This window comes from Miniopterus natalensis, chromosome 1, assembly GCF_054644295.1.
Source record: "Miniopterus natalensis isolate mMinNat1 chromosome 1, mMinNat1.hap1, whole genome shotgun sequence".
Taxonomy (NCBI): Eukaryota; Metazoa; Chordata; class Mammalia; order Chiroptera; family Miniopteridae; genus Miniopterus; species Miniopterus natalensis.
The window spans coordinates 46,138,793-46,153,470 of record NC_142081.1 but is presented as its reverse complement, the minus strand read 5'-3'; the positions used below and the strand labels follow the sequence as shown (position 1 = coordinate 46,153,470).

Genomic DNA, 14,678 nt, shown 5'->3' with positions numbered 1-14,678 from the left:
ATCTTTAAGTGGAGATGTTTGGACTGCATACAAAACTTGAGGAAAATCGTCAGGATCAAGCCTTCAGTGGTGACAGTGGCTAGGAAGGAGAACAGAGAGTGAGGATTTGAGGATGTGAGCAGTTGAAACTCGTAAGACATTTCGAGTTACTCTGAAATTAGGCACATACTCATTATAACCTGTTGAGACCTGTGTGGGCACAGCAGGAAGTGAGGAGTGAGAGACGTAAACTGATCTGAGGATTTGAGATTGTGTAATGTCTTATGATTGAGTGCCAGATGGTGGATGGGCAGAGAAAGATTGGGGAATATTAGGCCTGACAACAAAGAAGTTCCAGCAGTCACTTGACTCTCTGTAGCCCTTACTACTTTGTGTGAAGCTTTTTTCTCTTTTGAGAGAATAGTTTAGTGTTACGGGTTACTTATAATCCATGTAAAGTAATATTTGCCATTTTTTACCCATCTTGCTTACCCTTCCTTTCCCTCTAGAATAGAATTGAATGAACTGTTGGAATTATGAAAAAGAGTGTTCTCTTTGTTGGTTTTTCCCCTTTTCTTTTGATTCTTTACTTTTAACTTTCCCTTCGGTTCCTTCCAGGAGGACCTTCACCCTACTTTACTCACTCTCTGGGAGTGTTCTTAATCAATGACTGGAGAAGAAGATAGGAAATTTGCTCACCTTCATAGTATGTTGATACTCCAGTGCATTTGCCAAATTTTAGCTTAAAAAGGAAAATAGGGAAGGGATTTGAACTATAAATAAAAACTCACGACCTCACAGTATTATTCTTAAACCTTATTTACCCAAATTGAGTACATACATTGTATTTCCCAACAGAGAGGCCAGACGTTAACTGAATTAGTTTTAGACACAAAAAAGAAGGAAGGACCTCTTCTTTTCACCTTCCCATAGCTTCTCCTGTACCATCCTCCTTGCCATTTAGCATCCATAGTTTCTTTTGTTTCTATTGTCCCCTGAGCCTGGAGCCCACTGAAAGCACAAAGACCACTGGACCCTCTGTGACCCAGGCCTGTAATGTTACCCTAGCTTTCCTTATCTCCAGCCCCTCAGCTTCCAGTATTGGACAGTTCCTGTATATAATTCCATATATCACACCAAATCTTTATGTTCTTCAATCACATTTTTACAGTACAGCTATGGTGAACACTAAGCAAATGCTTTTGTGTTTAAATTAAGAATCCAAAGAAGCAAGTCTGCTTCTGCAGTCTCCTCGAGAGTAGAAGATAGAGTGTTTTACCTGGGGCTTTTCAGTGCTTGGGGGAAACAATTACTGATGAGTAGAACCTTTGGCTTATTTTCCAGCTTAGTAAATGACCTTCCCTGAAGTCATGTTTCTAATAAGGAATCTGATGCCCTTTGTTATCTTGAATCATGTTTGCACTATTAGAGAGTCAGTCGAATGCTTGCTATATACAGTTTAGAAATAGGACAGTTAGGTTTTTACCAAGAACCTTAATGTTTTCAGTAATGTGATTCTATGTTTTTCAAAGGAGTCCTAAATTATTAATCCGAATTTGGGGATAAAGGAGAATATGGAAGTATGATCGAAAAGTTTTTTTTCTTCCTAAGATCTAGATAATGGAAGAGAAATAGACCTTAAGATAATAATTAACTTTTGTTCATCTTGAAGCATGATCTTATGCTTGATTTTTTAAAAAATTGATTACAGTATATAATCACTACAGTTTTTACAATCTAAGATACACATAGTATTTTCTTGGTGTTCAGTAGGTCTTTACACTAAAAGTTTTGTCATTTTTCAAATTTTTAATTCAAAGATTCTATTTTCTAGATTACATTAGGAGTACTTTTATAACATAACATGAAACAATGTTTTGACAAAACTTTAGAAAGGTAAAATACAGTTCCTCTTTATACAGCAGGCTTTGCCAGTAGACCTGAGTAGCAGCAGTGGTATCAGAAGTCATGGAAGTGCTGGTTTCCACGGAGCATCTGCATTTGACCCCTGCTGCCCCGTTTCTTCTTCCCGAGCTGCAATCTTTGGGCATCAGGCTGCTGCTGCGGCCCCGAGCCAGCCGTTATCACTAGATGGCTATGGATCAAGTCTGGTTGCGCAGCCCCAGCCCCAGCCCCCTGCACAAGCCTCACTCTCGTCATGTCGACATTTTATGCCACCTCCTTGTAAGTATAAATTTAACAGCCAAAAACCTTAGGGGTGCATAAATGAAGTATTTACATTCCTCTATGAAATTACCTTTCAGTAATTTTTATGTATAGGTTTTTAGTATTTCCTTAACCTAAGACTGGGGTGTATTTTTCCCATTTCATCTTCCCTTCATCCCATATCCTCAAAAAAGTTCTTAGGCAAAAAGGTCAGATGTTGTTTAAAAGGGTCAAGGAAATAAAGAGTATCATATTTTATTTAACATTTTAACATTTATATTTTAATATCTATGAAATACATTCAATGGCATATTAGATTCCTATACAGGGACATTTTAGGGAATTTAGATTTACCCTTTAGGAGTAATGGGAAGTTTGGAAGTTTAGTAGTTGTTTCTAGACACAGGAAAGTAAATCTTGAATAAGAATTCTGAAGCATTAGAATTCCCTGACAAAAGCTTTACCAATTGCAAAAAAGTTTCCATACTCATTTGATGCAGGCAATGAAAACAGAGTCAAAAGAAATTGAAATCTATGAGATATGAGAAATAACCTTAGGCTATGTAACATATATTTACTACTTTGTTAAATCAAAGGCTAATAATCAAATGGAAACTTAATAAATACTTTGGTTTAAAAACTGAGAATTCATGCCAGGAATAAACCAGGCTTTTGTTCTGATTATATGCAAGGGCTAATTTTCGGTTATATATTTCCTTACATTTCTTCTTTCATTCCTCTAATTTTTTAAGTCTGTATTCTATAGGTATAACAATGAAACCTGGTGACATATCATTTACCTTTACAATGCAACTTAAAATTTAAAGTGTAAACTAGAAAACAGGTTTTGAAACAGTTTTTGCAAAGCATTTACAAATGGGCAGATTCTGTGTATGAACACTGGTATGATAGATATTATACAGGCTGGTTTATAATACTTGTTGATATTCATAATTGATCGTCTTTTATTAGGTACTCAAAATGTGTGGTTTTTCTGCCCCTCCCCTTTAATATGCTGAGACAATTTATAGTGAATCCATTCCCTTTTTCTTTTTTTTAATATATCTTTATTGATTTCAGAGAGAGGAAGGGAGGGAGGGGAGAGGGTTGAAACATCAGTGATGAGAGAGTCATCATTGCTCGGCTGGGGATCGAGCATGCAACCTGGGCATGTGCCCTGACTGGGAATCGAACTGCGATCTCCTGAATCCTAGGTCAGTGCTCAATGATCCACGCCCGGCCGGGCTCCAAACAAACTTGTTTTATCATAAAAGTAACTTGTGTACATCCTAAGGCATTTAAACTATAGAATGATACAAAATGAGAAGTTAAAAGCCCTTCTCCCCACATCCCACTCATCTTTTTTATTTATTTTAAAAAATATATATCTTTATTGATTTCAGAGAGAGGAAAGGGAGAGGGGGAGAGAGAGATAGAAACATCAATGATGAGAGAGTCATTGATTGGCTGCCTCCTGCACACCCCCAACTGGGGATGGAGCCCGCAACCTGGGCACGTGCCCTGACTGGGAATCGAGCCCCAGTCGCCTGGATCCTAGTTCAATGCTCAGCCGCTGAGCCACGCCCAGCCGGGCCTTACTAATCTTAATACCCCAGAGGTAGCAACTCTTTATAGTTTATTATAAAACCTTTTAGAAATTTTATCTGAACACAAAAATGTATATATATTTAAAATGGGATCATATTAAACATTATTTGCCTCTTGCTTTTGGATTTCTGTTGTTTTTTAAATGTAACAGTGCCTCAAGATTAAATCTAGCTCATTGTTTTTAATACCTTTATAATATTATTCCATTATCAGTTCCTCTGTTGATGGACATTTAAATTGTTTGTAGTTTTTGAATCTATGGGTCAGAGTGACATATTGAACTTTTAGGATGCAATATCAATAACTTTTTTTAAACTGGCAAGAACACATAAAATAAAGAAGGAAAGGAAATGATCTGTGGGAATGCAGAATTGCATTTTCCACAGTGGTTAGCAATCTGTTTTGTTTAGATAAACAGTGATTATAATGATGGCTTACATTCTCACCACACACAAAAAGATGGTAACTATGTGAGGTGATGGATGTGTTAATTAACTTGATATAATTATTTTGCAAAGTATACGTATGTCAAATCATATTGTACACCTTAAATATATACAATTTTGTTTCTTAATTATACCTCAATGAAACTGAAAAATAAAATGATTGTTGAAGAGTTCAACTTAAATTCATTCTGAAACAAAACTTTAACATTTTGTAATATTTGTGAATGTTATTTTTTGAATAATTACAGAAATAGAAAACTTTGAAATGAAACTGGAAAAATGCTCTAAATTTGAGAAAAGAGAGTTCACTGATAAAATATAGTGACTTTTTTTATGACCAAGAAGTACTGGGCTTTGTGACTTCTTAAAGCATTGATTTGAAAACATAACTTTTTTTAAAAATCAGTTTAAAATTTTGTCTTACAACCCTGTTGAGCTGGTGGAAGTTTCCTTTAAACATATGCTAGCAAGGTTGTCTTTGAAAGTATGGCTGAATGAGTGTTCATGGTTACCTGTTAACTGAATCAGAAGAATTAAAAATTGAAGGAAGTTCTGTAATGAAACTAGAGAATGTCCATATCTTTATACCGGACTACTGAGAAACACTTCCAACTAAAATGAAATTCACACTGAAATCCAAAGAGGAGACAAGCATGTGTTTAGACCTCAAACAGATGTATATCTCTTAGAGTAAGAGACATATGTAGTCTTCAAAGAGCACCTTTCACCAGTCACTTGAAACACAAAGATTCAGAGTGAAGAAATGGGGGAAATTATCTTTATGAAGAACTGATTTCGTTGGCATGTTTCTGGCAAATATCTCTCCATCCTTTTCTTAATGTAGCACAGGAAAAAATGGCTTGGGGCGGGGAAGGAGAAGAGCGGCAATTAAAGAGTATCTTTGCAGCCTTGCCCAGAAAGATTTGCGTTTTCCTTTCCTCTCTATAGTGCTCTATAACCAGTAAAGCATAAAGGGAAGCAAGATTTATGTACTTAGAAATTTGTAATTTATACACTTGACACAAAAGCAAAAAACTTGTGGACTGCAAAATATAATCAACAATTTGGAAAAGTGTTTGTACCTTATTGTGAGAAAGCTTCCATGTATATAAAGGATACTTACAAATCAACAAGATGAACAGTAGGCTAAGAATATGAATAGATAATTCTGGGAAGAAATATAAGTGGTTAATACATGCAGGGTTTTTCTCAGATAGGCATTTAAAAAATTTAATGATAGTGTAGGGGTAATCAGGCACTCTCATGTACTGTTAATGGAAATATTAATTACAGTAACCTTTTGGGAAGGATATTTTGTCAACTGGCATCTGGATTATTCTCTTAGAACTGCTTATAGGAATTTATGCTACAATAATTGTCCATGAGTCATATGTGTGTGTGCGTGCACAAGTGTACACACTCCTGTACGTGCATATATGAAAGAGAGTGAGCAACACAAGGGGATCATACACACAGATGTTTATTGCAGTGTTGGGTTGCTTTTAATTTTTTTAAATATTAGACTTTATTTTTTATAACAGTTTTAGATTTACAGAAAAATTGAGATATTAGCTCAGAGAGTTTGCATATACCCCACATCTAGTTTCCCCCTCTTATATCTTACATTATTATTGTACATTTGTTAAAGTTAATTAACCAATATTGATGCATTGGTTTTTTGATACACTATTATTAACTAAAGTCCCTGGTTTACTCAGACATCTTAGGTTTACCTAGCTTTTAATTTTTATCAATGGTTATTTCTTCAGTAAATGTTGGTACATCCCTATAATAGAATGCTGTGGGGCTGTGAACGAAGAGAAGATATCTAAGATTATTCAAAGAAAGCAGGATGCAGAGCGAAATTGAGCAGACTTGATAAAGTATTTGTAAAACTTAAGCATGTGCTAATATGTTTGTCAAATCCAATAGGAATGTGTAGTAGCAATATATGTTCAACTGCATGGTGCCTGTGTTTTTCTTCACAGATGCTTCTTTGACAAGACCACTGCATCACCAAGCCTCTGCCTGCCCCCACTCTCATGGAAACCCCCCTCCTCAGACTCAGCCTCCACCTCAAGTGGATTATGTTATCCCTCATCCTGTACATGCTTTCCATTCTCAGATGTCCTCTCATGCAACCTCTCACCCGGTGGCACCCCCGCCCCCAACTCATTTAGCCAGCACAGCTGCACCAATCCCTCAACATCTTCCCCCCTCACACCAGCCACTTTCGCACCATCTTCCAGCCGCAGCGCCTCCAGCACAGAGACTGCACCCTCACGAAGTGATGCAGAGGATGGAAGTTCAGAGGAGGAGGATGATGCAGCACCCAACGTAGGTTTTGTTTCTAAAAAGATAATCACACTTCATTCCTTCTCCTTCTGTCTCCACTGGTCTTTAAAACTATAAAGTCTGTAGAGGTGGAGATGATGGAACTATGTTAAATCCTTAGTTTACTAGGGAATTGATTCTTTACTAACCAGACTCTTCCTCTTATCCTGAGTTGTAGCTGTTGACAGAACAATTTTATGTCAGGTTATTTAGTGAAATCAAACCACTTTCAGGATAGGATACAGCGTCATTTAACTTTTTTTAAAAAAATATATCTTTATTTCAGGGAGAGGAAAGGAGAGGGAGAGTGAGACAGAAAGAAACATCAATGATGAGTCATTGGGAATTAAGCCCGCAGCCGGGGCATGTGCCCTGACCGGGAATCGAACCTCGATCTCCTGGATCCTAGGTCGACGCTCAACTGCTGAGCCACGCCCGGCCAGGCAGGATCATTTACTTTTGCAAACCAATCTCTTCTTTGTCTTTTTCTTGAGCATTCCACAGTAAAGATAAATGTTAGAATTGATGATCCTGGGAAACAAGATATAAAGTTACCATAGATATAATTTGATTAATTGAATGTTACCAACCAGAGGGAAGAAGAGTATTAGTAGCATTTTCAACAACTGGTATTGAAAAAATAGTCTTCTTTAATTTTTATTTATAAATTTAAATATGAAAATATTGTATTCCCCAAACATTAAGAAAAGACTGTTACTGAACTATTTGTTTGCTTTTGAAAATTCAGGATCTGATGGTCTAATTCAGGGCAGTAAACTCCGTTGACCTAATTCTGCCTACCTGTTTTTTGTAAATAAAATTTTATAGGAAAACAGCTACACTTGTTTATATATTGTCCATGGCTTTTTTCACACTACAAAGACTAAGTTGAGTGGTTGCAACAGAGACCAGGTGGCCGGTAGAGCCAACAATATGTACTACTTGCCCTTACAAAATGTGTTTGCAATACTTTTGATCTAATTAATGACCTAGCACTTGTGTAACTTTTTACTTTAGTTATGTAATTTAAGATTATATCCAGAATCTCTGGTTGCCATTGCCATTCTAATACAGTAACCTTTTACATAGAAAGTTGCCAATTTAACATTCAGATCTTCTAGTATCTAGAAATTTTTTTTCTAATCGTTGAAGGTGCAAAATCTGTAAATGTGTTAGAAACTAATAGAAAATAAGAATTAGACTGAAAATTACTACCTGCACCTGTTTTTTTAATAAGTATTTGGAACTTTATGACCATTTACATTTGTAAATTTGACTGACTTAAGACTAGAAAGAGAAGATATAATTAGCTGGGATGCAAAATAAAGAGTATGAACGGAGCTGGTAACACTTTCTCAGATGTTAACTTAGATGATGTTAACATGTATTGGCATATCTTTGAAAAAAATGATTTTCTCTTAAAAGTTTTATTCATTAAAATGGATGAATGTTGTTATACTATAAAAGTGAAGCAAACAAAATAGCTTCCATTTTCTTGCCCTGTATGTTTACATAAAACAACTTCTTTGTGCCTATAACATTTTCTGGGGTATTTAACTTTTAAAATTTTATTTTTATTCAGTTTCTACTATTCTGTTTTAAATATCTACTGTAAAGAAGGTATACAAGATCATGTTAAAATTGCCCTTTTCCTTGGATGATATCTGAATTGGAGGCATTGTAATAAATGAGCAGTGAGAATTTTGTGGGTTATGGCTTCTTGATATATTATTAATCATTAATTTTATGTTACATTTTTATAATTTATTGTTATAGTTCACTTTATGACTAATCTATAGATGTTAATACTATTAATACCAGATTGTTTTCTACATTAAGAAATAACCAATTATTCAATTATTTCCAGTGGTCTTTTTGTGTTCTGTGTTTCCAGGCGGGCACATGAACGCCCCCCACCCCATCCACATAGGATGCACCCAAACTATGGTCACGGGCATCATATTCATGTGCCTCAGACTATGTCCTCACACCCTCGACAGGCTCCAGAGAGATCTGCCTGGTCAGTATCTTGTTTATTTTAAAGTTCTGCTTGCATCCTGTGGTAAAGCTGCTGGAGAAGGTCCTTTGTAGTGGGATGCCACATGGAGGGTGAGGTGGGGGGCTGAATTGCAGCTTAGCTCAGAGGCACTGACTGTGGGTGAGCTGACGAGACCTGGAGGTGAGAGTAGGCAGTGGAGTTCTGGGTCAGGGAGCCATGTCAAGTAGGCGTAGGACTTCTGTTGTTGTTCAGGGTTGTCTGCCATCAAAGTTAGCTCCCCAAATGGATCCTACTTTTCACCACTTTTTTATCCACATTTGTATTCAAATTTGCTTACTACCCTTAGCCCCTGCGGTTGACAAAGGAAATCTAGCCTCCTAGGCTCCTGGTCTTTTCCTAGAGAAATGGAAGCAGGTTTATTTTAACTTTCTTTCTGAATCCGTTGTCTGTAGGCAGTCAGTTGAGATCTTACCCACAGTGACTTTGGAGGCAACATATAAAATGAGAATGAATCAAGATTTGGCATTTTCCAATTTTACTGTTTCTAAAGTTTTGTGTACCCTTCTGATGATTCTTGATGCCAAGGACCCAGAGACACTATCCAACAAACAAAAGCCGTGGGAGCACATGTAACATTAATGTAAACTAAAAAAGTTAACTCTGTTTTGTATGCTCTTCAAGTAGAATGAGACTTTTAGATTGAAAGGAACCTTAGGGGCCATTCATTATACAGTTGACCCTTGATCAGGATGGGTGTGGACCCACACAGTTCAAACTCATGTGGGTCAGGGGTCAACTTTATTTCTTTCCTTTGTGAAACTGTACAAATTGCTTTGGGCCTCGTGGCCACAAAATTGAATTTTGGGGTTTTAATTTTTGCAATGAATTTGAAACTATTAAATCTTTTGTACTAAATTATCTTTTTCTCAGCTATGTACATTAAGAATTTTAGATTACTTTCTAAAATGTAAATATAGTCCGTCACTTCTGTTGATAATAAAGACACAGCAGAGATGTCTAAAAGTTAAACTCTTCTCATCTTGTGTCAGGGAACTGGGAATTGAAGCTGGAGTGACTGCAGCTACCTACACACCTGGAGCATTGCATCCTCACTTGGCCCATTACCATGCACCACCTCGACTTCATCACTTACAATTAGGAGCACTTCCTTTAATGGTAAAACAGAAAAGTTCCAAAATTCTGACATATTCTCCTTCAAAAAGTATTCCTTCTTTACTAAGTTAAATATTTTATTGGGAATATGTTTTAATGTATTAACTGTTATAGGTGTCTTAATAGAATTTGAGAATTGTTAGAGGAAATTGTGCTATAATAAGGTATTGGATATATTAAAATTCATATTTGTATAGTAAAATGAATTCTTAATGTAAAAATGACAGTTTTTTCTTTTATACAAGGATGGCAATCTTGATCCATTGTCACTAGGACATATCAGTTGGCATTCTAAAGAACAACTTCAGCAAAAATTTACTGAGTTTGTTATTGATAAGACATACTAGTTATAAAAGTGGTACAGAAAAGGGAGTAGTTTGCTTGTTGGGGTAGAGATGCTGCAGGAAAGGTTTTCCAAACGCTTTGTTATACATGTGACTTCTGAGCAGGCTTTGGAATTGGGAATGGTGCTCTTACAGTGGCCACATCATGTAGAGAGCTGTTAAAGAACATAAGTACAAGCAACTCCAAGTGAGTTGGAATTTCTGGACCATAAAGGTGAGGGTAACTTAGCAATATGAAATAAAGTTGTCCTGCCAATAATCTGAGACTCATGAGCCATTGAAAAGGGACCATCTTGATCATATTTGCTTTAGAGTGATTTAATCAGCTTGTAGTTAGAGACCACCTCCTCTGTTGTGTGGGAAATAGATTTCAGGGTGGGAGGAACTAGTTAAGACATTGTAGTAGAAGTAAAGCTGATGAACCTCTGAACAAAGGCAATGGCAGTTGCCATAAAAATGATGGGACACATTAGAGTAATATTTAGGATGATAGCTTGGGTTATTAGGTATATAGTGGTGCCATTCACTAAGTTGGAGAATATTAGATGAGGGGTAAGGAGAGTTAGGTTTTGGACATATCGAATCTGAGATAACTGTGTGTATCAAGGTGGAAAGTCCAGTAGGAAGTTAAGTTTATTGTCTGGACTTCCAAACCATAAACATATGTGAATTAGAGATGTGCTCTGCCGGTGTATAACATGTATGTGTCACATACCTGTCATGATATATGGGTCCATGGAAGATTAGATTTCCAGGAAAAATGTGTACATTGACGAGATTGATAAAACCTTGGAGAGTGATAACACTGTACTGGAAACAAAGGATTCTGAGAACTGGCTAGAGAAGTTGAGGAGAAACAAAGTTAGAATACTGTCAAAATAATGTGGTCAGTGGTGTCTCACCCCCAAAAGTAAAGTTTGAAAACATTGGAATAGTTACTGTGACTCCTGTCAGAGTGATGTCAGCAGCGAAGAGGGATGGAGGACGGTGCTCCGTAGGTTTGGTAAGGACGGTGAAGATGTGAGGAGCGAATACAAAGTACTCGGATAGAAGCCCGGTGGGAAGGGAAGGTGGGAAGCAGGGTTGGGAATTGTTCCAGGATTGAGGAGCTAGCTTAGGTTTAGAGAAACTAAGGTGTTTTAGGTTTAAGACACCACTAGAGAGGACTTGTTTGAAGATAGAGAAGAGGGTGGAATAGCGGGGTGGGGAACAGGAGGAGCTGGGAGGAGGTGAGAGAGGGACTCTGAGTAGGAGGAAGAGGAAGCTCGTGAAAGCCAGAGGAGGGAGGCAGGGAGCTTCACAGGGAAGTGCAGGTTTCAGTGATTTGGGGGCAGGAGTTCTTCCTGATTTTTCACTTTCCTTGGAGGTGTGTAGGAGGTTGGGTTATCTGCTAAGAGCTGGGCAATATTGATCTTTTTTTATTTTTAAGTTTTTAATGTATTGATTTGAGAGAGAGAAACATCGATTTGTTTTTCCATTTATTGATGCATTCATTGGTTGCTTCTTGTATTTGCCCTGACCAGGGATTGAACCTGCAACCATGGCGTACTGGGAAGACTCTCTAACCAACTGAGCTTACCAGGCCAGGGCCTCACTATTGATCTTGGTTATACTTAAATAATAGGCTATTTTATTTTATTTATTTTGTTTAAAAAAATATCTTTATTGATTTCAGAGAGAGGAAAGGAGAGGGAGAGAGAGAGAGAAACATCAATGATGAGAGCTGTCATTGATCGGCTGCCTCCTGCACCCCCCGACTGGGGATCGAGGCCGCAATCTGGGCATGTGCCCTGACTGGGAAGTGAACCCCTATCTCCTGGATCCTAGGTCAATGCTCAACTGCTGAGCCACGTCTGGCCAGGCTAATAGGCAATTTTTAAAACTATAAAAAGCATTAGAAGTATGTTCTGATTCAGTGGAAGCGGATTGAAATTTGTTTCGGAGATTTATATATAAAGATGGAAAAATGGTGCTCTATCCCAGGATCTCCCTCTCTTCATACAGTCAACCCCTGTTTTTCACATTCCTTATGTTCAACAGTAATGTTGCTGTAAACACTGAGTGAATACAGAGCCATTATTCTTGGGGGTAACTATAGGGTTAAGTTACAGGAAGCCTCTGGTCACGAAACCCAGTACATGACCTTGTTTTAATGTATATTTCTGGTTAAAGACTCCTTATTTGATACATATTGTTGATTCATTAACATTGAATTCATAGCCAACAACACCGTAACTCATGCCTGAATGAAGCTTGTCTACGCTTATTTTCTCGATAAGGCACATCGTAGCCCTCTTGCACTTAAGAACAGTAACCAGTACTTAAACATTATGCTCGGGGGCCATTTTAAACAATAATGGCCAGTAATAGTAAGCACAAAAATTTGAAAAACATGATACTAAGTAAACCACAAAAGGACACTTGTTGATAGTATAAGAGTTGAAAAAAGACAGAGCCTTGTTCTACCTCATCTGGGGACACCTATGTCAGGCATCTCACATTTTTTGCTGCTTTGTGCGTGTCCGTGAATGATTGTGAGAGCACAAGTACTGATTTTAGAGTTAGGAATAAATTTTTATCAGGTAGACAGATTCACAAAGGATCTGTGAATAATGAGGATTGACTACACCTAACAAAAAATTAGAAAACACTGTTAAAACTTTCGCTAACAGAACCAAACATAAAAAGGAATGGGGCCCTGGCCAGGTGGCTGCTAGTTGGAGCATCGTGCCATATACCGAGAAGTTGCAGGTTTGATTCCCAGGGAGGGCACACACCTAGGTTGTGGATTCGATCCTGGTGTGTACAGGAAGGCAACTGATAGATGTTTATCTTTCTCAAATCAATAAGCATGTCCTTGGGTGAGGATTAAAATAATAATAATGAAAAGGAGTGAGGTACTTTAGAGGACAGGAAATACAGCTTTTGTCCTGAAGGTAAGTTTTTTGGGAAATTTTGTGCATATCTGTTTCTTAATACTGTTTAATAAAACTCTCTGAAACTGTCAAGATCTTATGAAAGTTTTACTTTATATGTTTAGGCTGCTATCAGTCTACTTAGGATTCTTTGTGCAGAATAAATCAAGTATAAGAAACCTGTTATCTCATGGAACAGCTATTTCTTCTTTTTCATCTAATTACATTTAAGAGCTATTACATAAAACATTATATTTGAAGAGAAACCTACCCCTGTTACAGAATGCTTAGTTGGAATTATATTGACTTACTGAAGTTGAATTTCGTGAGTAGCTGGAGAGATTTGTCTGAATTATTCAATGTTAATAGTAGAATTCCAGCCTGTACTTAATTGGTTTAAGTCGTCTCTTCTGTTAAAATAGGTTCCTGACATGGCAGGCTACCCTCATATCCGTTACATTTCATCAGGATTGGATGGAACATCATTCAGAGGACCTTTCAGGGGCAATTTTGAGGTATGTAATAAAATTAATAAAGATACTTGCCACAGTATCTTTAATGCAGGGAGAGAATATATGTATTATTAGTATTTATAATTGTATAGGATTGCCTCTGGCTGGGGATCAGAAGGCAGTAAAATGTCTGAATTTCTGATATTGCTTCTAGGGGCTATGGTTTATAAGCAGTATTGATCTTAGTGTCAGAAGTAAACCAAGGATTTAAAGAAGGGTAAATGAAAATAACCTAATATAAAGAAATGTAAAAATGTATTAAATCATTATAAATATCAGATAAAGAACCATACTATTAAATGGTGTTGAGGGGGACTTAATGCTTTTGACTAAGCTTAATTTTTATAAAAATATTGCTGGAGAAAAAGAAACCTAAATAGTTTAGTTTGCAACTAAATATTTCCTTGTATGAATTTTCTGGAAGAACAGATCATTTGAATATGATTTAAAGTTTTATTTTGTTTCTTCATGTCAGTTTGTAGGTTAGACTATTGTTTGATGTTTCCCCCTATTTTACTACAATGATTTCATCATCTGCATGCATACACACTGACTTATATAGTGCTGTGTGGGAACATGTTGCCCTAATCTGTAAGAAGGACTTTTCCATACCACTTCTAATTGGCTGAGAAAAGAATTATACATACAGGCATTTGCCTTACTGTCTGTGGCTTTTTTTTTTTTTTTAAATCCTCACCCAAGGATATGTTTTTATTCACGGGAGAGAGGGAGGGAGGGAGGGAGGGAGGGACGGAGGGGAGAGACAGAGAGAGACAGAGAGACATTGATGAGAGAAACATCGATCACTTAGTTGCCCCTCACCTGAGTCTTAACTGGGGATTGAACCTGCACCCAGATGTGTGCCCTGGTGGGGAATTGAACCTGCCACCTTTGGGTGTATGGGACAACACTATAGCCGAGCCACCCGGCCAGGGCACTGTCTGTGGTTTTTTAAACATTGTATTTGCATTGTGGGTTTATAAATATGGAACTTTATTTCTTTTACAGTATTGACAGTGCTGTTCAAGGAATAATCACCCTGGCTTTTTTTTTCTTCTAAATATATCTTTATTGATTTCAGAGAGAGGAAGGGAGAGGGGGAGAGAAACATCAATGATGAGAGAGTCATCATTGATCAGCTGCCTCCTGCACCCCCCCCACCTCCCCCCCCCCCCCCCCCCCCCCCGACTGGGGATGGAGCC

General features: G+C 37.4%; 1 protein-coding gene across 2 annotated transcripts in view; it reads left to right on the top strand.

Annotated features, from left to right (window-relative positions):
- RNF111 (ring finger protein 111) overlaps window positions 1-14,678 on the top strand; it is an 84,066-nt gene that overhangs the window by 65,171 nt on the left and 4,217 nt on the right. The window contains exons 7-11 of one of the 2 annotated variants that reach the window (XM_016208551.2): window positions 1,902-2,163; window positions 6,188-6,536; window positions 8,428-8,553; window positions 9,582-9,708; window positions 13,387-13,479. In XM_016208551.2, the coding sequence (XP_016064037.1) occupies window positions 1,902-2,163; window positions 6,188-6,536; window positions 8,428-8,553; window positions 9,582-9,708; window positions 13,387-13,479 (957 nt within the window). Of the gene's footprint in view, window positions 1-1,901; window positions 2,164-6,187; window positions 6,537-8,400; window positions 8,554-9,581; window positions 9,895-13,386; window positions 13,480-14,678 lie in introns of those variants that run through there. The other variant, XM_016208550.2, reaches the window with a different exon arrangement.